At 51.0% G+C, this 26,615-nt stretch overlaps 11 protein-coding genes across 11 annotated transcripts; 6 read left to right on the top strand and 5 right to left on the bottom strand.

Annotated features, from left to right (window-relative positions):
• Positions 1 to 257: 257 nt before the first annotated feature.
• BDV38DRAFT_279490 (mismatch repair ATPase MSH1) lies at positions 258 to 3,303 on the top strand (the record flags this gene model as incomplete). Its single annotated transcript, XM_032059031.1, has 3 exons — positions 258 to 476; positions 556 to 1,477; positions 1,547 to 3,303. The coding sequence occupies 3 exons, from the start codon at positions 258 to 260 to the stop codon at positions 3,301 to 3,303; spliced, it is 2,898 nt and encodes a 965-aa protein (XP_031917099.1).
• Positions 3,304 to 3,406: 103 nt separating this feature from the next.
• On the bottom strand, positions 3,407 to 4,389 carry BDV38DRAFT_219261 (ureidoglycolate hydrolase). Its single transcript, XM_032052769.1, has one exon. It carries the CDS (start codon positions 4,258 to 4,260, stop codon positions 3,511 to 3,513), a length of 750 nt encoding a protein of 249 aa, XP_031917098.1. The 5' UTR covers positions 4,261 to 4,389; the 3' UTR covers positions 3,407 to 3,510.
• A 222-nt stretch (positions 4,390 to 4,611) lies between these two features.
• On the bottom strand, positions 4,612 to 6,030 carry BDV38DRAFT_297217 (major facilitator superfamily domain-containing protein; the record flags this gene model as incomplete). Its single annotated transcript, XM_032063086.1, has 1 exon — positions 4,612 to 6,030. One exon carries the CDS (start codon positions 6,028 to 6,030, stop codon positions 4,612 to 4,614), a length of 1,419 nt encoding a protein of 472 aa, XP_031917097.1.
• Positions 6,031 to 7,070: 1,040 nt separating this feature from the next.
• BDV38DRAFT_279487 (amidase signature domain-containing protein) lies at positions 7,071 to 8,961 on the top strand (the record flags this gene model as incomplete). Its single annotated transcript, XM_032059030.1, has 5 exons — positions 7,071 to 7,343; positions 7,403 to 7,814; positions 7,887 to 8,495; positions 8,570 to 8,758; positions 8,828 to 8,961. 5 exons carry the CDS (start codon positions 7,071 to 7,073, stop codon positions 8,959 to 8,961), a joined length of 1,617 nt encoding a protein of 538 aa, XP_031917096.1.
• A 1,557-nt stretch (positions 8,962 to 10,518) lies between these two features.
• On the top strand, positions 10,519 to 11,417 carry BDV38DRAFT_219230 (uncharacterized protein). Its single transcript, XM_032052768.1, has one exon. It carries the CDS (start codon positions 10,679 to 10,681, stop codon positions 11,294 to 11,296), a length of 618 nt encoding a protein of 205 aa, XP_031917095.1. The 5' UTR covers positions 10,519 to 10,678; the 3' UTR covers positions 11,297 to 11,417.
• A 122-nt stretch (positions 11,418 to 11,539) lies between these two features.
• BDV38DRAFT_297215 (MDR family MFS transporter) lies at positions 11,540 to 13,524 on the bottom strand (the record flags this gene model as incomplete). The annotated part of the gene is made up of 4 exons (XM_032063085.1): positions 13,265 to 13,524; positions 12,863 to 13,200; positions 12,350 to 12,809; positions 11,540 to 12,292 (listed from the first exon to the last, which is right to left on the bottom strand). Exons 1-4 carry the CDS (start codon positions 13,496 to 13,498, stop codon positions 11,540 to 11,542), a joined length of 1,785 nt encoding a protein of 594 aa, XP_031917094.1. The 5' UTR covers positions 13,499 to 13,524.
• A 1-nt stretch (position 13,525) lies between these two features.
• On the bottom strand, positions 13,526 to 18,207 carry BDV38DRAFT_219227 (uncharacterized protein). The gene is made up of 2 exons (XM_032052767.1): positions 18,102 to 18,207; positions 13,526 to 18,003 (listed from the first exon to the last, which is right to left on the bottom strand). The coding sequence occupies exon 2, from the start codon at positions 17,844 to 17,846 to the stop codon at positions 14,010 to 14,012; it is 3,837 nt and encodes a 1,278-aa protein (XP_031917093.1). The 5' UTR covers positions 17,847 to 18,003; positions 18,102 to 18,207; the 3' UTR covers positions 13,526 to 14,009.
• Positions 18,208 to 18,834: 627 nt separating this feature from the next.
• BDV38DRAFT_238521 (uncharacterized protein) lies at positions 18,835 to 19,298 on the top strand. Its single transcript, XM_032053676.1, has one exon. The coding sequence runs from the start codon at positions 19,018 to 19,020 to the stop codon at positions 19,207 to 19,209; it is 192 nt and encodes a 63-aa protein (XP_031917092.1). The 5' UTR covers positions 18,835 to 19,017; the 3' UTR covers positions 19,210 to 19,298.
• A 1,174-nt stretch (positions 19,299 to 20,472) lies between these two features.
• On the bottom strand, positions 20,473 to 22,212 carry BDV38DRAFT_279483 (uncharacterized protein; the record flags this gene model as incomplete). Its single annotated transcript, XM_032059029.1, has 3 exons — positions 20,473 to 21,131; positions 21,202 to 21,256; positions 21,322 to 22,212. 3 exons carry the CDS (start codon positions 22,210 to 22,212, stop codon positions 20,473 to 20,475), a joined length of 1,605 nt encoding a protein of 534 aa, XP_031917091.1.
• A 649-nt stretch (positions 22,213 to 22,861) lies between these two features.
• On the top strand, positions 22,862 to 24,146 carry BDV38DRAFT_238517 (uncharacterized protein). Its single transcript, XM_032053675.1, has one exon. The coding sequence runs from the start codon at positions 23,379 to 23,381 to the stop codon at positions 23,835 to 23,837; it is 459 nt and encodes a 152-aa protein (XP_031917090.1). The 5' UTR covers positions 22,862 to 23,378; the 3' UTR covers positions 23,838 to 24,146.
• A 1,468-nt stretch (positions 24,147 to 25,614) lies between these two features.
• Positions 25,615 to 26,550, top strand: BDV38DRAFT_238514 (uncharacterized protein). Its single transcript, XM_032053674.1, has one exon. The coding sequence runs from the start codon at positions 25,812 to 25,814 to the stop codon at positions 26,523 to 26,525; it is 714 nt and encodes a 237-aa protein (XP_031917089.1). The 5' UTR covers positions 25,615 to 25,811; the 3' UTR covers positions 26,526 to 26,550.
• Positions 26,551 to 26,615: the final 65 nt, after the last annotated feature.

Raw genomic sequence — 26,615 nt, 5'->3', positions numbered from 1 at the left:
CAGGCACTGATCAACGCTTTACCCTTTTCGCCCTCGGGCAAAGAGCTTCTCTTGTGAAGCTCGCGACGAAGCCAAACTACAACTATATTCAACGTTCGATTCACACTGGGATCATGCCAGTTTTTGGCAGCCGAATTTCACACTTGATCCCATCGCGTATCTCCCCTCTCTGCAAAACCGATGTTATATTACCATATCACTGCCAGGTACACCGAACCATCTGCCATCATGCCCGCCGTTCGTCGCTGCGCGTCGCGATGCCTTCTCCGGCTCCAAATTTCACACTCCAAAGGGGTGCCAAAACGCGCTCTACTGTGAAACTAAAGGACCTACCACAAGGAGCATTGAAGCTAGAACCTTATCATGATACCGTAGAAGATGCACCACGATACCCGCCGGTCGTGCAAGGACATAGGAATAATATGGAAAAGTTTCAGAATTGTGTTATCCTTACCAGAGTTGGAGGCTTTTATGAGGTACGGGAGCGAATCCGGAGAATTCATCTACCCGCTGAGGTCTTCAGCGCGTAAACTTTCATTCCTAACCTGATTCTAGCTGTATTTCGAGCAAGCTGAGGAGCTGGCTCCATTGCTGAATATCAAGCTTGCTTCCAAGAAGACCAGCGCCGGTCCTGTTCCCATGGCGGGTTTTCCATTCTTCCAATTAGACCGCTTCCTGAAAACCCTTGTACAAGATCTCAATAAGTACGTTGCCATTAGCGAGGAATTCGCACACGGTGCGGAGGACAAAGCTCGTACCGGGGGGCTTCTCTTCGATCGAAAGGTGGCCAGAATTATCACCCCGGGCACATTGATTGACGAGAAGTTCATGGATCCTGCGGAAAACAATTTTCTCCTAGCCATATACATAGATGAACTGTCGTTGAAAGCCCAGCTAGAACAGCAACATGATGTCTCGTCGCATCAACATGTACTGTCGTCTGCATCTCAGCCCGTAGGCTTGTCCTGGTTAGATCTTTCCACCGGTGACTTTTTTACCCAGTCTACAACAGCGCAAATGCTTCCTTCGGCTATAGCAAGGATTGGTGCTCGAGAGATTCTGGTTGACCAGGGTATTCAAGATTTGATCGGACAGGAGCTGCAACTGCTAGTAGGACACGATCATCGACTGATGACATTCTTCCCGTTTCCCCGGGACATCTTGCCCCTGTCTCGGTGGGATTCGATGCTCGAAGCACCCGTTTCTCCTAAATCTATCAAGTCTTTCACGGCGGAGGAAACAGCCGCTGGTTATAGCCTCTTGGAATATATCCGGGCTCAATTACAGGGATTAGATCTGAAGCTTCAACCCCCTCGTCGACGGCACTTGAGCGAATCCATGAATATTGACCGCAATAGCTTGAGAGGACTGGAGATTATCGAAACCGCTCGGGATGGCTTCGGCAAAGGGAGTCTGCTTCATGCAGTTCGTCGTACCTCCACCAAAAGCGGAGCGCGTCTCCTGAGGGACCGTTTGAGTATGTCTCACACCCACATTTTATCTGCTCATGGTTTTCGTGGTTGTAATCTAACCCCTTGTTGTCTAGGTTCTCCGTCTACTTCCTTACAGGTGATCAACGAGCGCCTTGACCTTGTGTCGATTTTAATCGCCAACCGTGAGCTACGTGATAGTGTGTCACAGCTTTTGAAACGGAGCTATGACGCTCAGCGGCTTGTCCAAAAGTTCACACTTGGACGGGGAGACCCAGATGACCTGATTTGTCTTTCAAGGGCTATAGAAGCCTCGAAGGAGATCAAGCGGGTCCTTTCCGCCACAGGCTTCGACGTCTCCTCGTCCGCCCAAGCCAATGATAATCTTGCAGCTATGACCAATCGGCTTCATTTAGATGGGCCTACGATACTTGCAGAGAAAATATTGGCTGCTATTGATGAAGAAGGGCTAATCCAAAAGCAGCGGATTGAAGATGACACCGCTGCAGAGGCCGCCATTCTAGCGCAGGAAGTCACCATGAATGAGGGCTTGCCAACTGACCTCGACGCGTTGCCGAAGAAAGTCCGATCTAAAAGCTCTAATCGAGCTGGCACAGCTGCAGATGAGCCATCAGACGTCGACACCTGGATTATGAGGCGGGACGCAAGCCCAGCTCTACGTAAACTCCACCAAGCTTTAAGCAAACTACAGGACGAGAAGGTCCGCTTGACCCAGCGTCTTCGTGATTCTGTAGGGTCATCTACTCTTACCCTCAAGTGGACCCCTGGTCTCGGTCATATATGTCATGTCAAGGGCACGAAAGTATCCCAGCAAGCCCTTGAAGAATTGGGAGTAACGCGAAACGTCTCAACAACTAAATCAACCAGGTCGTTCTACCTACCTGCATGGACTGAGCTAGGCAGTCGAACAGACCAAGTGAAACTCCAAATTCGGCAAGAGGAACAACTGATCTTTGAACGCCTTCGTCGCGAAGTGATTCTCAACCTCGTAAAGATCCGGCGCAATGCAGCTGTAATGGACGAACTGGACGTCGCGTGCTCATTTGCAACACTAGCACAAGAACAGCGCCTCGTTAGGCCCATTCTGACCAAGGGAACCTGCCACAAAATCGTGGGGGGAAGACACCCAACAGTCAAACTCGGCCTCGAAGAGCAGGGCCGACGATTCGTCAGCAACGACTGCTTCCTAGGCGATCAGGAACGCATCTGGCTCATTACGGGGCCCAACATGGCCGGGAAGAGCACCTTCCTGCGTCAGAACGCACTGATCACGATTCTCGCGCAGGTCGGATCGTTTGTCCCCGCCGAATACGCCGAGATCGGGATCGTAGACCAAATCTTCAGTCGTATCGGCGCGGCGGACGATCTGTTCCGCGACCAGTCCACGTTCATGGTGGAAATGCTCGAGACAGCCGCTATTCTGAAGCAGGCAACATCCCGTTCCTTCGTTATCATGGACGAGGTTGGCCGCGGCACCACCCCCGAAGATGGCACCGCCGTCAGCTTCGCATGTCTACACCATCTGCATTATCGCAACCGATGCCGCGCGCTGTTCGCAACTCACTTCCACGAGCTCGCAGACATGACACACGATTTTGACGCTCTAGGCCGGTACTGCACGGACGTCAAGGAAACCGCCTCGGGGTCATTCTCGTTCGTCCATCGGCTGCGCCAGGGCGTGAATCGCGAGTCCCATGCGCTGAAGGTGGCCCAGCTCGCAGGATTACCGAAAGAGGCCCTTGAGATGGCCCGAAGCGTGCGGAATAGCGTTCGTCGCGGTGAGAAAACATGGTCAGCAAATGTAAATTGGAAAGCCGGAGCATGTTCCAAACCTCAGCCCGTGGTATCCTAGCGCATAATGTATGCAATTTCTCATATTCATTCTACAATGCTTTTTCCACTCCCGATCATATATGTACAATAACCATCAACTCATAAAAATAGCCACACAACCAACCCTTCCATCCCAGGATATAATACATCACATCATAAACCTCACAACCCAAGCCTCACCCCCTCATCACCCACCATCATCAACAAGGAGCAAAACCACATAACCCTAAAGCTTCGCCACAGCCCTCCCCTCTCCCTCTCCCTCCACCTCAACCACAACGCCCTCCCCAAATGCCACCTCCTGACAATCCTCCTCGTCAACCCCATTAACAAACTGCACGACCACAAAATCCACCCGTCTGGACCCAATCACCACCATCGGCGCATGCCACGTCCCAGCCCCATACGTAACCGCCTGTCCACCCCGCGCCACAAAGGCCCTCAAATTCTTCAGATCGGGGGGATCCCTGACCGTAACCGGTCCGGAGGGAGTCATAGCCGTAGCGGTCTGCCCCTTCAACGTCGGAGCAACCACAACCAAGAAACACGGCTCATCCTGACCACCGGCAGTAGACTGACTGGAGAGGTCGATCGGGGTGAAGGTCTGGGTCGTGAAGGGGTGACGTTCGAGGATGCGGACGTCGAAGACTTTCGTGGTTTTGGTCGGGAGGGCGCGCAGTTGGCGAGGGAAGCAGCTGAACATGGTCATTCGGGCGGAGGAGGGCTGGTTGCTGGGGCAGTGGCCGGTGTAGTTGTCTTGGAGCGGGGAGATGGGGCTGTATTTCAGCGCCGAGTTTTGGTTCGCCAGGACTGGGGTGGGGGAGTGTGGTGCCAGGGAGGAAACGCTGGATGGTGCTTGGTTGAGATCTCGGGGGAGCGGAGAGTAAACTGCGGTGCCGAAGGGAGCGAAGGCTTCTTTGGTGAGTGGTGAGGGTGCGACATGGACTGTCGGCGTGGTGGTGAGAATTGGCGCCATTGTGCTGGTTGGTTGTTTCTTCTTGTATTTTGCTTTGTGGGGTGGCGTCGGAGGGGTAGTAATAGGCAAGGACCGGCCTTGCGATTCTTTCCTGAAGCTCAATTGGTATTCTTGGGAAGAGTAATTGGAGAAGAGAAGAGAAGTGGAAAGGGGAAGTGGGAGAAATAAATATCAACGACGTCAATGGGGGGGTCGGGAGTCTCCGCACGTTGATATCCCGCGTTTCTCTTATCGGAACACGCCGATAAAGCCATAAATTCAACACGAGTCAAGTCTTACAAATAACGCTTACCACATCACAGATCAAAAGAGAACGAATATATTGTAGCATTACTTTCGCTACAACCTACTCTAGTCTTTGGGTTTGTAAATTGACCTCTCCGCTATTTCCTCTTCAGCCTGTTCAACACCATCTAACCCTTCCCGTGTCTCTCTCATGTTCATATATATAATACCACTCGTCCAGAGAATCAGAGCAATCGAACACCCGATCATAGCCCACATACCCTTGGTAAACCTCGGGGCAAAAGTAGCAGAGTAAAAGAGGATGCTCCACCAAGCGTTGACGGCATTACTTCCCAGATTCATACTGGCAATTACCACTGAGCGCAGCCGACCATCCTGGTACCGCATGACATCGTTGCACCATGCAAAGAATGTAGCCTGACAGGCATATACTGCGCCGGCCCAGTAATAGGCTCCAAAGACCGTGGCGGTGGAGGAGAACTGAGTCAGAATCAGTGCAGAGGTGATAATGCCGGTGATCCCAATGAAGAACCCTACTAGATAGCGTTTCCCGCCCATAAAATCGGTTAACGTAGCCCAAAATAAGGTCGACACAATACCCACGGCGGGCACTCCCGATGGATAGTTGTTTAGCTGCGAGACGGTATATTTGTTGGTCGGGTGGGACTTCATGTAGAGTGCGAGCAGGGTGTTGGTTGAGAAGGATTCTGTCTCACCGGCGATGATCCAGAGCATGACGAAGCCATACCAGTACCAGGTGCCGAATATCTTCTTCGCAAAGGCCATGTCTAAGCGCGACCTCGCTGCGCTTGCCTCCGGCATACGGGAAATAGCCAGAGCTCGCTCGGAAGCAGAGAGATATGGCGCCCGGGTCGTGGCAGGAGTATCAGGGAATAGGAACAGTCCATAGAGTGCGATGGGGAGGGTGATTAGTCCGTCGATGATGAAGAGCCATCGCCAACCGGATAGTCCACGGGCCCCATCGAGCGATGAATGGATGCCTGCCTGGATGAAGCCTCCAAACATGGTACCGGCGAGTCCGGAGGCAGTGAAGATGCCGCTTCGTTTGCCCAGCTCTTTCTCAGTATACCAAGCACCAAGAATGTAATGAGTTCCAGCGAAGGTACTGGATTCCGCCAACCCCAAGAAAAACCTAATAGCCATGATGCCCTGGGGATTGTGCACGGCGGCTGTGATCATGGTAAGACCGCCCCAGAAAACAATCATGGTAGGGAAAAAGATGCGGGGAGCAATATAGGTCAATGCCAAATTCGAGGGTATTTGACCGAGGATATAGCCGACAGTAAAAATGGTATTGATAACATTCAATTGGTTTCCTTGGAAGTTGAGCTCCTCTTTCATGCCCGATACATACGCGTTAGACAGGTTGGAGCGATCTAGGTAATTGAAAAAGTATGTCAAACAACAAAATGAGAGGATGAAGAAATCCAGCTTTCGCAGCAGTCTCTCCTCCCCGGGCCTTGATTCCTGGCCTTTCAGATAGGTTTTGAGATTGGCCAACATGGTGATCTCGGCTATGTGTATGGTTTGGCGCAGGACAGGTGAGGACCTACTTCTCAGCGAGCCTCCTCAAGCCTCTTTATACTAGCACCCCCGATGAACCAGAGTATCCCATGGCCATACTTTGATCTTTGTAAACTCTAATTAAGATCGCCATGAGGAGGACAAGGCGGGTTGCTATCAGCAATCCCGCCTGCCCAGACACTTGCCCAACTTCACCAATGGAAGATAAGGTGGCACCAAGCGGAGGAGCTTCAGGTCGATTCCTCTTGCGCCTAAAAAGAAGCAACATGCTTGGCGTTGATAGAACGGAGAGATGATCAGTTAGTGATTTACTAGACGGTCTGATACACCGACCTAGTCAATGAAGTCTCAGAAGTCACAGATAGCATCGTGGAGGAGATATTCCAAAACACCCTCAAGGTAGCCATAATCATAACCATAGTATCGCCGCGACTGATAAACAATCAGATCCACTTTCCTGCTGCCAGCCATCGATCCAGTCGCAACCCCGCGTTTGGTCGTCCTATCACTTGACTTCGGCATTCATTCCGTGACATCCGCTCTTCCAATGACATCGCGGAACCCTAAGTGGAACTGCGGTTCAGTTGCGATACGAACCTGCTCTTGTGCCACTACCCCGGCTATCCATTGCCGGGCAATACATCAATCAGTGGCTAAATCCTGATAGATAGCCTCGTTTTCCGGCTATCACCACGATACCTGATTCAGATAAACCTTCCTCGGCGATTGCTATAGGGCATCAGTACCGAGACAAAGAGGGACAGAACGAAGAAGGTTCAACGATATCGTTCGACCTAGGCACTTGGATCTTATCGGTGAGGAGGCGTGAGGGGGTCATAATCTGTTCTGTGCTAAGGATCCCCGCAGCCGCTCCTTGCTGCATCTATGCAGGACTACGGTATTCTCATTCGTCTCTATAAGATGGGGAGCAGTTTCCCCAGTAATGTCCGATAGTAACGTCCACAACGTTGTCACCTTTCCTCCAATTCAAATCTCAGTCACCCATTCTGCCAGACAAGATGAATTCCTGGCAAGCAATTGCGAAAAGCAAGCAGGAATCGCTCAGAGCTGCCATTCCGTCGGAATGGATAATTCCTGCCCATCTTCTTCCCCCAGAGCATCAAACAGACGTCACATCTTTCCCGCGACAGTCTGGATGGTTCACTAACAGAGAGCTCGAGATCTTGTCCACCTCAGCGCCTAGGATCTTGGCCCATTTGGAAACCGGGTCATGGACATCGGAGGAAGTGACAAAAGTGTTCTGTAAGGCTGCCGCAGCGGCTCACCAATTGGTACATACGCCTCCGAGTCACCCAAGCTTCGATTTGGAGACATACTAAGAGATGCCTAGACGAATTGCCTCTCCGAGATCCTCTTCGACGAAGCCATCGCTCGAGCCAAGCAATTAGATGACCACTTACGCAAGACAGGAAAGCCGAAAGGTCCATTCCATGGCCTCCCAATCTCCCTCAAGGACAACTTCAACATCATCGGCAAGGACTCCACGGTGGGCTTCACATCGCTCGTCAATGACCCCGCCACATACAACAGTACCCTCACAGATCTCCTCCTGCAGGGCGGAGCAGTGCTGTACGTGAAGACGAACGTGCCCACTGCGATGATGATCGCCGAGACCGTCAACAATGTCTTCGGCCGGACCGTGAATCCCCTCAATCGGAAACTGACATCCGGTGGCTCGTCCGGGGGTGAATCGGCGCTCATCTCATTCGGTGCGAGTCGCATCGGCGTTGGGACTGACATTGGTGAGCGATCCACTTTACCCTAACACTGATAGAAGACTGTTAGCCAGTGGAGAGTGCTAACAGTGGCATCAGGTGGCTCTCTCCGCATCCCAGCCGCTTGTACAGGTATCTTCACACTGCGGCCTTCCTTTGGACGATTCCCGAACTTCCAAACGCGATCCGGACTGGCGGGTCAAGAAGCCGTGAACAGCGTTAATGGTCCCATGGCACCGACATTGGAGGAAATCACATTCTATTCCAAGACCGTCATCGACCAAGAGCCTTGGGTTAACGACCCGAAGTGTCTCCCTATCCCATGGCGCCCAGCTGAGCCAAAGCACCGACTCAAACTAGCTGTAATGTGGAACGATGGCATCGTCACTCCCACACCGCCCGTAGCTCGTGCCCTGAAGGAAACAGTCGACCGACTAAGAAAGGCCGGCCACGAGGTAATCGACTGGACGCCAACAGGGCACAAGGAAGCACGAGAGCTTCTACAACGCAAGTTCGTCGCCGACGGCGGCAAGTCAGTGCGTGGGCTGCTGGCACCGACGGGGGAGCCGTTCCGGGAGGAAATGCGAGATTACGAGAAAGCCACGGAGCTTGGTGTCCATAAAATGTGGCAGATTCATCTTGAGCGGAATAATCTACAGAAAGATTATCTTCACCGATGGAATACTAGTGGGATTGATGGAATTCTCTGTATGATTCTGATTTCCTTCCTGGTTGATAAATACCTTTGGACTGCATTCGCTAACTTTTCCCGTGTGAATCAGGTCCAACAACCCCATACAGCTCCGTGGAGCACGGTAAGTTTGCGTATGTGGGATATACTGGTGTATTCAATATCCTCGACTACCCTGCTGTTTCCTTCCCTTGCGGTGTGAAGGCCAGCAAGGCTTTGGATGCGTCGTATCACAGCCACAAGGCATTGAGTGATGTAGATGCCAGGATACAGGGTGATTGTACGTACATACCCCACAGTTATCGTTCCAGATAGCCCGAGATGGATCATACTAACTTCTGAGTTCTAGATAATGCATCTGCAGTTGACGGGATGCCGGTCAGCCTGCAGTTAGTGTCACGGCGACTTGAAGAAGAAAAGGTCCTTATGATGACAGGAGTGGTACTACAGGCCGTATCTACCGGCTGGAAGTCCAAGCTGTAATGATTCGGGGATTGAAATTGTACATAGTTGTGAATGGAGACATAAATGACATGAACATACATTCTGCTTAGGTGTGGAAATTGATGCTTGTATGAGAAGATTCCATGAAGCTGGCAGGAAAAAGGTTTCGGTCAAAAGCTTCTGAGAGTGATAGCACCATCGTACTAATAGGCATCCTCCGTGGAGATAGCGGAGAGTTACATATGCCTAGTATTCTGGAGGAGCTTTGATTATATAGTTTCCCGTGATACCGACACCCTTGGGCCTGCGTGGCGATGAGGCATTATGGTTATTCAGTGGCTTCTTGAAAGTGTAGTAAGATAGAATGGCGTACCTTCAGGTAGTTGAACTCTACTCCCTTCATACAAAAGATTTTTAAGGTTGTCAACAGGGTCTTTGGTGACGATTTCAAGCTCTGCCTCCACCGTTTGGTCAGATTTAGAAGTTGGCTTCATGTTGATGGAGGACTTGACTTGGGCGCGAGTGTGTATCGAAATGGCGCCCTTCGAGGGGGGTTTGGACGTCGTTAACTCGCAGACAGCCCTAGGCCGCAATGACCCACGAAAGGCTAGTAGATTCTGTACCAAGGATCAATGCCATATTGAGACGTCATATAACAGAAATGTTGAGGTCATAAGAGAAGAGTGATTGTAGCGAAAGAAATAGAAACATGGAAAGGTGGAACGAAAAGCTAGCCTTGTTAGAATGTCAAGCTGTGGGATAAAAGGCATTATGACAACCGCTCTTGGCTGACAGCCAATCAAACAATGTAAACGAGCGTCTACCCCGGGAACATGTTTATACAGGACTACGTGCAGCTTCTCGAATCCTCCGAACGAAGAGCTCTATAACATCACCTGGGCGAGCTCCGTCCAGAGCAACCGACTTGCCCCAAATATGCCTACACAGGTTCCCAAGATTGCACAAGCAAGCCACACGCCATCCCCAGGCATAGGCAGCATCAGCAGCCACCACCACCAGACATAAGTCACGAGGCTTATGCACAACTTCTCCGCAGCCGAGTTTTCAGCCTAATATAATAGCCCCTCCCATAGAGTAACATCAATAACTCTAGCGTCGGGAACCAAGCCCCAAAAAGCATGACCTCCAGTTAACTAAGCCCTAACAAGGACAACCACAGCAAAAAACGGCCCCGACAACCCCCAACGCTAACGAAGCCCTAACGCAAGTAGTAATTTCAATAATTCCAATAGCCTCCCACTGTCTTTTCAACGAGCAACCACTGAGGACACTCATTCTGCACTGTGACTCACAAAAGTAAATGTACTATCCAATCACGAACCCTAGTCCCAGTCGGCTTCTTATGTTCAGACCCTCCTGTGGCTTTTGATTTAGCCTCATTCGGTTCCATGTCAGGGCTGATTTAAAATGAAGCTTGGTGGTCAGGTCACATTGGGAAGAAAATTGTCGGCGCGTAGACAGGGAGCACTGCGCATGTGCTTGGGCTAGCGAGGAACGGTTACTTTCTGGGCGCGCTTTTGGGGACTATTATAAGAGGGGCCGTTTTCTTCTTTTTTGATACTGTGTGTTTGATTCTGCTTGTTCTGGGTGTTTTATATCTCTTACTCGAGCACTACTGGATACTACTTATAAGAAACGAGTATTCTGGGAACTTTGGTCTCATCTCATCTCATCTCATCTATACCATATAAAATAAACTAAACCCTAAGAAAAGGAAAAGGATACACCCGAAAAAATGCAACTCAAAACCGCCCTCCTCACCCTCGCCGCTACGGCCCTTGTCGTCGCCAAGGATGAAACAACAACCACGGCCCCCTACTTCGGCCCCGAAGTATCCTTCTGGCAGCCCACGTACTCCGGCACGGCGGGCAGTGTAGCAGGAATTAATGCCAAAGAAACAACCTACCACATCAGCTGCACCAAAGACGCACCCAAGTCACTCTGCCAGATCGACAAGCCCTGGACGATGATCCAGGCACAAGAATCGTGGAGCTTGACGGGCGTTTACACGGCCTGGAGTAGTGAGAAGGATGCCGTGACGGCGACGCAGGACTATTCCTGTACGTTCAAGCACTGGTCGGAGTCGGCGTCTTGTGCGTTGACGGTGAAGGCGACGGGCACGTGGGGAGGGGGATCGTGGTCGAGTTCGACGTCGACGAAGGTCAGTGTCGCTAGTGATAAGGTCACGACGTGGGGATTGTTGGTTACTGGTGGTGTAGAGTCTTTCACTATGCCGCAGGCGACGCAGACGCCTGGGGCTGCTGCTATCGGGGCGCCGGTCAATGCTAGGGCTGTTGCTACTGGTCTGCCTTTGGCTGGTGCGGCGGCTGTTGCTGTTGCTGCTATGTTTTAGAAGGGGTGTGGGGGGTTGGTGAGTGTGGAGGTGGATGTGGAAGGCTTTTGTGATTGGCTTTGATGATCATATATAGCTTGTTCGTGGCTATGTACATGGAAAGACGTGATCGTTTTGAACATTAATGTGCTTTTTATATACCCGCAATATTGACAGTTCCCGAAAGTGCAAAAAAATATAAAACAACTTGAATTTTAGGCCCGAAAGTATTGTTCAGCACGGATGGATCACCGAGGTCATGGCTCAGGGTTCAGAGACAGGCTCGTTATGCCGAGGTTCGGTAAGCGGTTGCTTCTCTTTTAGACCAGTTTTGGTCTCGACATGCTCCACACTGAGATGCTGGCGGGTAATGAACAGGCTGAAGAGAAGCCCACACGCCCCTAAGGAGGTGTAGAGGATCCAAATGTTGCGCAAGCTCCAAGCGTAGGCGTCCTTGACGACAGTTCGTTGAAGTGTATCCGTAATGGATTGAATGACCATCACGTTCGCTGCGGCTTCTGATCCGGTGAGCTCCTTCACCATGGAGTCAGACAGACCCGTTGCCAGGAGGCCGGATTGCCGCGTGTCCATGCTGTTTTGGAAAATTACGCCACCAAGCACCACTGACATGGCCATGGCCATGTTACGGATGAAGCCAAATGTTGCAGTCGCGGCGGCATTTTGGTCCTGCGGCACATTGCTCTGGAGGCCGAGGAGGGGCGGGAAGAAGAGCAAGCCACATCCGGCACCTGCCACGATCTGATAACAGATAATCTTCGCAAGTGAGGAGGTAGCGTTGAAATCGATAAGCAGACCACTCCCCAGGAGTACAAGTGTGGTGCCGGTCCACACGACTTCGAGATAATGGCCCGTGTGGTGAATAATAATTCCTGCGGCAAGACTCGTGGCAGCTTCTGCCAAAACATACGGGAGAATCAGAAGGCCCGAGTGGAAAGGAGACGCTTCCTTGGCTGATTGGAAATACAGCGGGAGATAGTACTCTTGTCCAAGGAAAGCCTGCAGACCGTCAGTGTCTGGTTAGATCCGATCGAGCGGAACACTAAAAATACTCACAAAGCCATGTGTGAATGCCACAACGAAGCAGGCCATATTAGAACGGTTCTTGAAGATGCCCAACGGCATAAGCGGATACTTTGCTAGGCGCTTCTCACTGTAAATGAAAAACAGCGACATCAGGCAACCAAAAACAATAAGACAGATCACTTTCGGCGAACCCCAAGGAAAGGTGGCTCCTCCAAAGTCAAGGCCCAGCAAAACCATGACCGTCAGTCCAAGAATGGAGAAGCTACCAAACCAATCAACCGCTTTTATGCCGTCCATGACTCCAGTCTTCGGATTGTGCACATCCAGGAATAACAGAAGGAGCACGAATGCCGTTCCACAAATAGGCAGATTGATCCAGAATATCCACCTCCAGGAAACTGACTGGGTGAAGGCACCGCCTACGATGGGACCTAAAGCCCCGGCAATTGCCCAGATAAATTCGATGAGGCCCATAAAAAGACTGCGGAGTCTGAAGTCGGTCAGAATCAAGTGTAGCATTCTTTTGGGGAGAGTCACAATTACCGGACGCTAAAGAGGTCGGAAATGGTGATGGTAATGAGTTGAATGAGGCCGCCGCCAGCGATACCTTGTACACCACGGCCTGCAATCAGCATAGGCATGTTGATGGCTTTGGCACAGATAATTGAAGCCCCAAAGAACAAAGCAACGGCCGAGAGGAGAATCGGCTTGCGCCCCCAGATATCGGATAGGTTAGCCCAGATGTTAGAACTGGCTGCGTTAGCAATCAAATATGCGCCACCAATCCACACATAGCCTGTGCCCGAGTGCAGATCTGCAGAGATCGTCGGTGTTGCGGTGGCCACAATAGTCTGATCAAGAGCAGAAATGAAGAGGCTGAGCTAGTCCTAGCGTCAGTTATCAGGGCTTGATGTGTGTTTCTGGCAATGGGTGCTAATAACTCACTGAAAGGGCGAGCATAATAGCAGCGATTCTCCAATGGCCGCGGGACTTGTCTTCGGCCGAGTCTGGCTCCTGCACCTCATTCTCTGGTGATGAGGGTAGTCGGCCCATCTCGAATGCATCATTGCTGTAGTTGGGTTCATTCCCGTTGTAGGCGCCCGATTCAAGTACTTCATTGCTATGAACGGGCCTCTGTATAAGATCACCGCTGGACGGAGAGGCGGTAGACAGCCCCATCACGTAGGTCAAACAGGCTGAAGACTAGTGATTTTTGACAGTATTATTTGAATCCGGATTGCGAGGATTTGAGAAGAAGAAAGAAAACTTGATGCATAGAATGATTCACTCATGTTTGCCATGTTTGTCTAGAATCCTTTACCCGGAAATTGAATCGCCTTGATTGGTTCGATATTTACCGGGTGGGACTTGTCATGTGGACTCTATTCAAAGTACGGACATATACAGACTTACATCACATATCCAATTCCCTTTGCAGCAAGCGGCATGTAGCCGATAGTAATAGATTTCAAGAGTGGTAAATATCTTTATAAAGTTTAAATAACTTCACTGATCCATTATGACCATACCAGTATAATCGTGTAAGATCCAATGTCTAGCTTTCCATGAGTTTGCGTGGAAAGAACAGGAGCAGAAAATGAAAAGATCAATTAAAGTAAAAGACTTCGCGACGCTAATATAAGATGATCCAGAACAAAGTCGAACTGCGTGGGAGAGAAGAGCATCCAACCTAAATTGGCTCGTCCCGGGGTTCAACAAGGACTTCATTGACCGAGACATGTTCGGGCTGGCGCAAAGCGTAAACAATCGAGTTGGCGATATCCTCTGGGTCAAGAATCTGAGCTCCAGATGGCTCGCCATATTTCTTCACGGCTTCAGCATCTGTTGACATGTTGAGAAGGGGAGTCGATGTATTTCCCGGCTGGATGCTAGTCACGCGCAAGCCGGTGCCCGCTGTCTCCAGTCGCAGGGCCTGGAGCGTAGCCTCGACGAAGAACTTGCTCGCGGAGTAGACGCCAAGGCCAGGGAAGACTTTGCGGCCGGCATCGGAAGAGATGGCCACAATATGGCCGCGGCTACGGGCGAGCATGCCCGGCACAGTGGCAGAGAGACAGTGCAGGAGACCCTTGCAGTTGACGTCGACCGTGCGATCCCACTCATCAGTCTTCACATTCGCCATCATGGTGAAGTACATCACACCCGCACACGAAACCAGGATGTCGACGGGGCCCAACTCTTCATTTGCCGCAGTGAGAAGAGCTCCAACCTGTTCACAATTCGTCACATCGGTTGGTCGCGCGATCACCTTCACTCCATAGGCCGTCATTCGACTCTTCACTGATTCGAGAGCGTCCACCCGCCGAGCAGCGAGGGCGACGTGGCAGCCTTCGCGAGCTAATGCCACTGCCACGGCGGCACCAATGCCAGAGGATGCACCGGTCACAACGGCCACCTTACCATGCAGAGGACCTTTCGGCTTTGGTGAGCTCGCCAGGGCAGCCTGCCGGGAGGGAGGCCGTGTCAGCCATCCTCGGGCGAACCAATGACGCGTGTAGGTTTCGAGCAGAGCCCGGCCCACCTGGGGTCGGTCCAATTCGGCCAAGGATGGCTGGGTTGCGGCATTGTTGAGAACGACAACGTCCCGGAGGAACTCAACGGTAGGCATACCACTGCGGAGGATGTCAACGGTAAACGCGCCATCGCCTCCCTTCACCGGGCCTCGTTTCTGGGTCCACAGGGCCACCCATTCCTCCCAGCCCAGTGGCTGAGTGGGGTATCCGAGCTCTTGAAGTTCCGCGAAGACGGAGTTCATGCTGAGCGGGTTTGGATCACCCAGGTGGAAGACCGTTTGGTCCGCGTGTGTCTGGGTGGCGAGGTGGACGATGGCCTTGCTGACGAAGTCCACAGGGGTCATCTCCGCCCGCCAGCCGTCCACATTGGGGGCATATCCGAGATGGATAGACTCGACCATAAGAGCAGTGAGTAGATCCCATGCGTTGGCAGCACCAGTAGCGCTATGGCCACTGATAGTGCCCGCACGATGGATTTTCACCGGCAATCCCCGGCGAGCCGCTTCGAGGACAAGCTTTTCGGCTACCCACTTGGTCTGGCCATAGCCATCCAGCAGCTTGTCGGGCACTTGGTCGACGTCCAACAGGGCATCCTCGGGCCAGCCCGACTCCCCGGATGAAGGCAGCACGCCGTTCGTGGAGACGTACTGCACGGTTGCGCCTCCCTTGCAGGCGAGGCGGAGCACCTCTCTGGTGCCGCCCACATTGGGGCCGCGCAATGCAGCGTATGGGTACACCAGGTTCACTGTCGCCGCCGCGTGCACAACAACCTGGACGCGGCCTGCGAGCTCATCGAATGCTGCTGGGGAAAGACCAAAACGGGTACGTGAAAGGTTTCCAGGGAGAATCTCGACTCGCTCCATGATTGAGTCGCGCCATAAGCCCAAATCCAAGAGGTTCCGGCGGATACGGGCAATACCACCGGGCTGGTCGTCATCGGCTGGTTCATTAAATCTCACCAAGCAGATGATCCGGGCAGAAGTGTGCTCCACCAGATCATGAAGAAGGAATGCTCCCAGGAAACCAGTCACACCGGTCAGTAGCACGGTATCCGCTTTGTCAATAGGACAAGCCGTGGCCTTGGAGGGCGTGATTTCATCATCCAGTGTCGCATCAGCACGCAAGACCGCTGGAAGATCAGCTTGCACAGCGGCTGTGTGCCCATCCCGGATTCCCCGAACTGTTTCCAGGTGGCCCGTCAGGGTGGTATTTTCGGCCAGACGAGTGATTGGAACGCGGAAGCCAAAATGCCTCGATAGCCGGGAAGAGAGGTCGGCCAGAGACAAGGAGTGTCCACCAAGGTCAAAGAAGTTATCACTGGGCTTCAGAAGGGAGCGAGACGTTTTCAGGACGGCGGCCCAGATAGATGCAATCTCATCTAGCTTAATCGAGTCTTTAGCTGGCTTGGGCCCATTGCCATTCACTAATTGAGGGCTCTGCGGTGGCGGGAGGTTTTTCAGATCGACTTTGCCCGTGACTTCATGGGTTGGCAGGTCATCCAACTCCACCCAGAGAGCCGGGATCATATAATGGGCCAAGTGAGGCGCGAGGGTGCGGCGTGCCGCTGGGCTGTGGCCGGAATCATTGATCTCTACTTCGGGACGATCATCCGACTTCTCCTGTTCTCGCACAATATACGCGACCAGCTGACGCTCCAGACCTTCTCCATAGGCCACCACCGCGCAGCGGGAGACCGCCAAATGCGTGACAATCTCATATTCCACCTTAGCCGGTACCACAGAGTACCCGCGCAATTTGATCATCGCGCCAACACGTCCCGTGATTTCGAGCAGTCCCGACGGGAGCAATCGCGCGATATCGCCGGTTCGGTACAAACGCGAGCTGGGGTTCGAGTCGAAAGGATTCGTGATGAATGCTTTGGCGGTTGTCTCCGGAAGATTCAAGTATCCCCGGGCGAGTTGGGGACCTGCCAGAAATAGCTCTCCACTGACACCCACGTCCACCTTTTGCAGGGACTCGTTCAAAACGTACGTGTTCTCGGGGTCAATGGGGGGACCCACGGGGCAATACAACGCATCACTGTCGATCTGCTGCAACATCTCGCGGATGTCCCCACAGGCGATCTCATGGGTTTCACATGCACTATAGCAATTGAGGAGCCGCGTCTGGGGGAAAGCCTTACTGGCTCGCCGGGCAAGATCCGTTGTGACAACTTCACCGTTGAACCATAACGTGCGCAGATCAGGCAACCGGTCGCCTACATGGGGGTGACGGGCAAGAACCGTAGCCAAGAGGGTGGGGGTCATCAGGGTTTCCGTGACTTTCTTTGCCGCCAGCAGGTCGACGAGCGCCGCGGGATCATAGCTTGCATCATCTGGCACCGCAACCACTGTCGCACCACGCAACAGCGGACGCAAGATCTCCCAGACAAAGAAGACATTACAGGCCACCCGATCTCCCTGTTGCAGGTCTGACACGCCAAATCTCAGGTTATAGGAGAGAACTGCGGCGCGGTGGGGATTGGCAATGCCTTTCGGCTTGCCTGTGGTTCCGGACGAATACGATACAAATGCGAGGCGATCCAAGTCGTCGTCTGACGGGAGGGGAGAGGGCTCTGAAACATGTCCATTGGCCGCTGGGGCTGGCTCATCCTGAATGATGACCGGCACGCTGGCTTTAATCTTGCCAACCTCTGCCCGGTTTGTAATGACGACTGTTGGCCTCCCATCCTCAATCACATCGGCGAGGAGACCCGGGGGATATGCTAGCTCTAGTACCAGGAATGCGCCGCCCGCACGGAGAGCCGCCAGGCAGGCTACTACGTAGTCCGCACTGCGCGGTAACAGGACCCCCACGAGACTGTCCCGACCGACTCCGTAGCCACGAAGGCGGCGAGTCAAGGTCTCAACCGCTGTATCTAATTCCGCATAGGTGTAGGTGGTGCTTTCATCTTCTAATGCAATCGCATCGGGTGTCGCCTGGACTTGTTTTGTGAAGAGTGCGGACAGGTCTTTGGTGGTATCAATGATCGACATGGTATCGTGATATCGTTACACAAGCAAGAGGAATTCAGGGTGAGGAGGAGTGGGAGGCAGAGGAGAAGGGAGAATGAAGAGAATGAAGCTGATGGAGGGATATTCAAGGCATCAAGCGATTAACGAGAGAGGGTATTTAAGTTGACGGTCGTGGGATCTGGAAGTCAAAGTGAATTGTTTGTTAGTCACTGGTATTCCTAAAGGGTTGATGGGAAAAGAAGGCCAGGTGCCAGGTGATAAATAAAAGAAACTCACAGGTCGTCCGTTGCCTTGGTCGCAAACCGAGAAATTCCATTGGGACACGACGGAGGGACAACATTATGGGGGACTGAGGCCCAATGGCTGTTTTTTTTTTTTTTTCGCTTCCGTGGATACTCTCTTAGCATAGTGGGGGGACGATAATGATATCGATCGTTTAATATTATTTATTTTCCATGTTTTCCAGGCCAAAGTTCAGGCTGTCCGGGTTCTCATACCCAGATGGGTTAGCCAGTTCTCAACACGCGCACTAGACAGGGGTTCATTTGCACCAGTGAGAAGGTCAGAACACCACCATTAACCCTACTTTCCATGCATCTCGCAAGGTACAGAAGCTCACTACGACGATCTAGTCCATCCATCTCCATCTATAGTGCCAACTATAAACTCTCCCCTCCCACATCCTGAACGTTGTCCATATCGTATAGCCTACTCACGTTTTTTCTTTTTCGAGGCAACCAACACACCCCCCCTTTATCGATATGCCGATCCACTGCCCGGATGGAGCCTCTTCCCCGTGGACTAAAGCCGTGGACTCTGGAGAGCCTCCACTACGATATCTACCCACATTGTCTCTTGTCGTTTCTGACCCACTTTCACATGCTTCAAGACCGTTGCTTTTAATACTTTTGTCCAAATCGGTTCGATTCCTCTCAACATTTTTGCTGAAAGCTAACAGGGAGCTTCAAGAGAACAAGGGAACACAATGTCATTGGCTACAGCTAGGTTTCCTGACCCGATTGCCCTGGTTCTTGTCGGGAGGGATCTGGCAGGTACTTTGTAGCTACTCGATCTATGTACTGTACAATATTCCACTTCAGATACGGTAAACCCTGCTTCTTTTCCATACTACGACTGCCTACAGTATGTTGTATTCAGGGTGTGTCCTGTATCCCTGCCATGGATAACCAGAATGATGAGTGATGATGTAACCAAGGTCGAAGGCGACGAAGTGGTATTTTTTCTTTTTTTTGCCTTGCTGTCAAACCCGGTCTTATCGCACGTGGTGATAGCGGTCGTCTCTGCTCCTGCGACCTTTCCTCTTCCGTCCAGCGGTGTCGCGTGCGTTCAGTCACGTGAGCAATGCTTACCTCACCCGTGCTAGCCAATCAAGGGCCGTGTCATTTGACTAGGGGCAAGAAGACCCGCGCAATCACATGTGAAATAATCAAATGATCAGGATAGACAGACGATAGATTCATGTTTTCTAGTGGATTCCAATTCCTTCGACCTGAGTCATGTTGGGACCCTCAGGAACGTGCTAAGGATGGTTGGGACTGATATGATCTGTATTAGGAAAGCGCGTATATCTGATTCTCAAGAACCAAAGAAGCTATATCCAGGGCATGACGATAGGCGTGATATGATATCACCGCGAGATAGAACCTCATCTGCCTCTGGGTATGTCTGGACCTCTGGGCAACTGTCACAAATGACTGGCAATTTTCACGTACGCTATGATATTGCTTCGACCGGGGTTACGTTTGACCAGGCAGAATATATATTCAGTAGTAGTCCGCGATCTGAAGAGTTCTTCTCGAGGCTTGGAATTCTTTTTTCATGGATAGCTTATGCAGAGTTATACCTGGGTCCATGCTTGCAATGTTGATAAATTGTTTATATCTTGGAGCTTTTCTGTATATCCAGTTGATTTATTATCCGGATGGAAAGACATATATGTATATGGAAGCGAGTAGATGACACTATATACACAAACGTATTTAGATCATAGCAGAGGAGAGCTACTATACGGAATCATACTAATAGTCTTGTCGACTAAGTAGAGATATATAAACAGGAAAAGAAAAACAATGTCTATTATATAGTGGATGTAGAAATATTGAAGCCTGGGGGTATTGCATACTAAAAGATTTAAATAATAAGGGGAAACTTCGCGTGCTCTGGAGACATCCTAAAATATCAGTTACCAGGTGTACCGGGAGCCTCTATATGACTTCATCAATCGCTATATTTCCACTACCAAGAATCTTTCAGTTCAGATGATTATGGACTGATAAACGGCCGAGAAATATGTTACACGAGTGTATCAATGTAGGCGCGGATTACTTGACTATGTAATGGTGTATTGGAAAGGATTTTCGAGCAAAGAATGGTAGAGCGTCTAGTGATAATATGAATGAGAAGACAGCCCGTTCATTTGGATTGCGAACAGTCCCACTAGGAGACTGTGATTCTTTATGGCCTTGTCATGGGTTCCTCAGATGGGCCTCAGAGCGCCTGCAACATGTTCCTCCATTGTAGTCTTCTCATTGATGACCTACAATCGATACTCTATCGCTGTGTTTCCTTGGATCTGATCCTCCACCTTCAGCAGTGTTCCGAGTTCGAGTCGTTCTAGTGGGATCATTTAGGACGAAATAATGTCGCCCGTACGTATCAGGTCGCGAGGCACTGCCAACCCTTTTTGGTTCGCGTTGGCCGGTGCGACAGGAAGATGGGCTTTAAACATCTGCCTCCCGGGAAATAGCAAACTGGTCGTTAGAAAGTAGTCTAGGACTCTCATAGTCAGGTCAAATTTAGCTGCAGGCTGTTGGTCTCCGTAATAGCTTGGGACAACGACCTGTCCGTCTATCTTGTTGCCCATCTCTGCCAGCCAGTTCGAGTGCTCCGTATTTGATGCACTTAGTGACCATTTGTTGTCCGGGGTCATGGTGAGCCCGATCAGGTTGGGGCGTTCCTGCGTGCCGGCTTTCCACCGGCCCTTAGCTTTCCAAGACAAGGTAGCCAAGACCGCTCCATATTTGGGAGCAGGAGCCATTGCATACGCACGGTAAGTCACACTCCAGTGGCTCTTGTCCGGATTGCTTTTATAGTTAATGAGTATGGCGTCCTCATTTGACGTTGTGATGCCAGGCTTCACAGTCACGGTCGCCGGGGGTGTTGTTGTGGTAAACTTTAGCTCACTATACTTTGTATCTTTGATTTGTCCTGGGGATTCCTCTTCTATCTTGTTGGATGGGATTTTAACTTCTGGGTGCTTTAGGCGACCGGTAAATGCCATGCCACCTGTAAACAGCAATTACACGTGTCAGCTCGTTCAGAGGCATACTTGGGACGGGGCATGGGAGTGGCTCACCTGTCCCCGGCGACGAAGTGACCCTTACATCACTTAACAACCCTTCCAAATTTGGCTGGAAAGGACTTGGGTGTGAGCACTACTATTTGTAAGTCAAGAGCGGGATGGTGCATGGCATACCTTGAAGAACCGACGAGCCATGATGTCGTGACTAAATATGACGCTTGCTGATGTGTGGCTAGGTATCGGAGACATGGGGATACCACCCGGTTGAAATGAGAGGGTTGTTTGCCCACTAGGCTGTAGACCATTTTGATATCCTCCTTCAACGCTGATCAACATTGAGAGGAAGCCAGGGGGGCCGTCATCCTCTTTTGGTGTTATGGTGAAGCAGAATTTGGCCGGCCGAAACACGATCATGTCTTGATCGGGTTCATAGCCAGAGACCCCCATGATAAAGTGTTTTTGTGTATTCTGCTGTAAGTAGTCCCTGAGACCATTCTTGAGGGCTTCTTTGGCAACGGATGGGATTCGTGCCACTTGTTGGAAATCCACTGTTGAATTTGTAAACGATAAGCAGACCCCCTGAGCGGACTCTCGTTGCACATCTGTGGTATTGTTCGGGCCTATGTTGCCTGAGGTGTTGCCTGACGAGTTTGGGGTGAACTGGCGTCTGCTGTCGAATGTACCCGTTATATTGATAAGATCGACGGTGATGGACGCTTGATATCCATCGGGAATGGTTATATCGGAAGATGACCAAAGCTTCGTGTACTTGCCAGCCATTGTGAAAGACAGGTTTGCTTTCCCATATCTTCCGTCGAACCGTAGCTTGGGACTATGGAGTTTAAGATAGAACTCATATTCACGTTCGACCATCTTGCCGGTGCTATCGTCTTCGTCAATGCCTGTTCCCCTGAAGGGAGGTAGACTCTCTATCTCTGAGATAGGATGGGCCTCGAGGAACTCGTTGATCTTGTCTTCATCGTACGACACGACGACATCCCAAGCATGGGTCGTGTCCTTTCCCTCCATCTTACCCACAAGGACATTAAATTGCTCCCTTTTCATCTTGACAGAGTGGGCGTGCGGCGAGATGCCAGAGATTCTTTTTTTTTTTTTTTTTTTTTTGCAATTCCGTTGAGGATTATAACCTGGGTTATGCCCAGTTCACAGCGGTAGGAATTTTGCGGACACGCACTCCTAAAGGCAAGACCTGTGCTATGAGATGTAACTAACCCAGATCCCTAGAATAGTGTTAGGCCTACCTTGCGTACTTTCTAAACCTCTATTAGTAGATATATTGCTGAGGGGTAAGGCAAACTGTGATTAGTAGCCACCTAATATTCCATGAAGCAGTGAAACGCGTGAGGCCCCCGAATTCATCCGCCCAATATTGTGTGAGTGAGGGGACTCAAGGTCCAAGGATCCTACTGGGCTGGGGGAGGCAGCAAGCGAGTGCCCCAGCTGAGCTGAGGTTCCATCGCGCTGTTGGATCGTCGTCCTGGTTGCCAGTTGTCATGATCAGCGATGGGGGCAAAACACACTAGTTGGAAAGACTACACCCAATCTTGTGCTCGGTTAATTCGCACACTTCGTAGTATGCAGTTTTCTAGTCTATGTAGCGTTTCAGCTTTCATGCAAGAGGCGTGGCACAGGCGGTACGGGGCGGAATGTCGATGTGTTGGCGCCACCCGACGGCACGAGCCGTAGTAAATCAATATAAAACCCTCGGCCACCCACTACTACTCTCGTTAAGGGATGTACTAGTAATGGCTAGCTGAGCCAACCATGACTGAGAGCCCGTCGAGGTTCAGCCGTGGTAGCCTAAAAGAGCTTCCCACCGATTTAGTGTCGTCGCATTGTGAAGCCTTATTTCCTGCCTGCTGGTAGTACTAGTGGGTAGTAGTAGGACGTGGGTAAATATGTATGCATGTATGTACAAGTGGTGATCACCCCAGTTTGGGAGATCTGCGCAACATCTGGGCCAATTGGAAGACTCTGAAGGGGACTCTAAAGTCCTTATGGAGGGGTTGCTGCGGGACTTACTCATTGCTCAGCTCTTCACTGGGAAGAAAAGGAAGGCGATGCACAGCCAGGCCATGATGTACCTATACATCGCTGCTCATCCCTCACCTGGGTTTCTGATCAAGTAAAACTTATTTTCGGCTTCTACAATCTGCATTCATATTCAAAATTTGTGAGACATTACTCTTAGGACCATCCAGAAATTGAATATGCCAGCCCATATCCCTAGCGGAACATTCCAGCAACATACAATCAATGATGTGCTTTTAATTCTCAACGCCTCGGACGAGACATACTCAATCAATGAAAAATTCGGCTTCTCAACATCAGTCGGCCTGGTGTACGTCGAAAAGTTGAAGCTCGAGGGGTCCATCACGCTGAGGGGCAAGAAACTAGGAATCTTCTGCACGGAAGTGGACATCGCACCTGATACTACAATCGATGTGTCTGGGACTCAGGGTGAGCCCGGGTTGGGGGAAGGCACAGATGGGGGTGATGGCGGTAACGCAGGTGAACTTTGGATGTTTGTGCAGCGTGCCACAGCATCTTCCCTAGAAAGTCTTCATATCAGAGCCTACGGAGGTGATGGTGGCCGTGGGGGAGATGCCACCGCTTCTAGTGGAACTGGAGGGAAAGGCGGAAATGGGGGCAATGGCGGTATCAAATAATCCACTGTTTGTCCCTTGACAAGGAATGACGGGCTAACGAACTCTGCATAACAGGAACAATTCACGTTTTCTTTGGGAGCGACTGGAAGCTTGCTGCCATGAAGGCTGGAAGCTTGAGGACGCTGCCATGGCGATTCCAACTTCCCGCGTTGCTCGAACAACCAATCCGTGAAAATTTGGTGGATTCTCAGATCTCCGTACTCCATGATTATGAGCAACTTGCCGTTACACTTGCCAACCTAGTCAGCTCTTTAGAGCGTGTAGCTGAGATATACTCAAGTGTGGAGGAGGTGAAAACTTCCATCCAGGGGCTTCTTTTGTCCAGGGATGCTCCTAAGGGGGACGTTCGAGCAACCTCAGCTGCTCTAGAGAACCACATGGAACGTTTGAGAAATCTTCTGCCCAACGCCACACGGACGGGAGTCCATCCGGTCATCACGGATATTGTTGCTACTGTAGGGACAATTGAAGTTGATAAAGAGTCTTATCTTAGTTCACTTTCGAAAGAGCTGGCTTACACGTTGAGAGAGAAAGTGAAAGATGGGGAGTATGAGGTACAACGTCGTGTAAGAAATTCCGCCGGTGAGCCGTGATAATCCTCATCGCTAGAACACCTGAGATACTGATTATATTCAAGGTGTTGGTGGCCAGTGTGGAAGAAGTGTTGTCCCTCTGTCTGCACCCGGAAGCGTTGGTGAGAAAGGGAAGGATGGATCAGTCCGCGTCACGAACCTGTCTTTCAACGGCAGCCTCGACGATGTTGAGATTGGGCATGTGTTTGCGTTTCCTGATCAATGCCAGATGCTACTACAGGAGGCAAACAGAGCATTCTTCTCAAACACCACGGCGGACCGGCAAAAAGCCTCGATTCTCTATGAGCGACTGATCCAGCGACTCAGCTTCCTGAAGGTCATCGACTTCGCCGGGGATTCCAACTTAGCGAAGGCTTATCGCCACCATACCGAAGTATGGAAGTTAACCTTGTTCCCTGAAGCTGAGTTACGATCGGCTCTCCAGGAAGCAGCAAGTCACCTGAATCGCCTGATGCTTGGTCGCGATATGTGGGGGCATCACTCCGACTGGGTTCCCCGGATGTCGGTCCACTTTTATGACAGGGAGCTTGACCGGCAACTCCATCTTCTCAGTGAACAGGAGTCGATACTGACAGAGTATGAGGACTCACATAGGGAAGCATTCGAAAGCCAACGGTTAATTGATAATGGCATTGACTCTATGAACAAAAAGCTGCGGGCGGCAGAAGATCAGATCGCACGGTTGACTGGAACAAACGGGCCTCTAGCTTCGTCAATTGACATCATTAACGCTCTAACTCCGCGTATGAAAATGTCGAAGTCTGAGCTTTGTGAGAAGCTGACGAGTGCTTCCCCTGGCCGTCAGGGCCCCCCGATCAAAGAAATCAACATATTCCTAGGGGCTGTGACTACGCTTGCGGGAGCGAATTTAGACGTGAAAGCCATAGCGGGTATCATGCAACTGGGCCTTCGGGAATGTAAGGCTTTTGACGATGTCGAAAACGCGGATGGAAAAAGTGTCCGCAAAGAACTGCTCGTCAGGAAGCTAGCAACATGCGAGAACAACATTGCCTCATTGAAGGATGCCTACAAGACTAATGCCGATCGTTCCATGACCCTTGAGGGCTCCGAAAGCCTGATCCTAACCACCAAAGGAAACATTGAGAATCTCGTAGATGAATATAGCAATCTCTTCCCAGAGGAATGGCGGGCTGATCTGAGGTCAAATCTCAATGCCTATGTTACTTTGGTACAAGCAAGGAACGAGGCTCTCGTTGAATATAACGCCAGTCTGCAGCTTCTGTTACAGGCTACTGCAGAGAAGCAGCATTCTATAAAACAGATCGCCAAACTGAGGCAGAATGGACTGGATTTTAACCCTCGCCTACCACTCTTTGTTCATTGGCAGCGGAAGTGTCGCGACAGCTTAAGGTTCAGTATCATGCGAAACCTCAACTACCAGAGCCGGGCGATCCGATACTGGGGCTTACAACAGACCACCGCTATGGTCGATGCAATGCCATTGGAAACGTATAGCTTCCTTAGTGAGAGACGGGAACAGCTTCTCCAATCCTTCAACAATTGTCTCGAAAACTATGCCAACGTCATACCCAGCACCTGGCCTCGAGGATCTGAGCAGCTGGGACGAAGGCGGAAACTTACGCCCTCAGAGCTGAATGAACTGAAAAGGGCCGGCTCAACATACATACACATGCATCCCAGCACAGATACAACGTTTGGGAATCAGGTCGACATCCGCCTTCAACAGGTGCGGCTATGGCTACCTGGTGCAGAATTACAACCTGACAGCGCGGGGCCTAAATTGCTCAAAGTCTATCTGACCCACCTTGGGGAGGAAATCATCCAGGACAGGGATCACTCAAACCTCACTTTCCTTCATGACAGAGTTACGGTTATTTTTGAGTACGATCCAGCCAGAGTGCTGAGCGCCGGAGATATCAGCAGCGATCATGTATTCAATGTACAATCACTGGAGGGTACCCATTACAATAATACACCTGCAGGTCAGGGCAGTATTGCAGCAATTGGACCATTTGCATGGTGGAAAGTTGATGTGCCGGGTGGAGATGTGAACCTCGATGGAGTGACGGAGGCATACCTGGAGTTTCGGGGGACAAGTCGCCCGCCACGGTAAATCGGAATACATAGTACTATATCTTTTGACTCATACGGTATGGGTTTGTTAGTTATGCCTAGCTAATAGCTGGTAGCCAAATTGACATTT

The sequence above is a fragment of the Aspergillus pseudotamarii genome (assembly GCF_009193445.1).
Source record: "Aspergillus pseudotamarii strain CBS 117625 unplaced genomic scaffold BDV38scaffold_9, whole genome shotgun sequence".
Lineage (NCBI taxonomy): Eukaryota > Fungi > Ascomycota > Eurotiomycetes > Eurotiales > Aspergillaceae > Aspergillus > Aspergillus pseudotamarii.
This window is presented reverse-complemented; position numbering and strand designations above follow the sequence as displayed.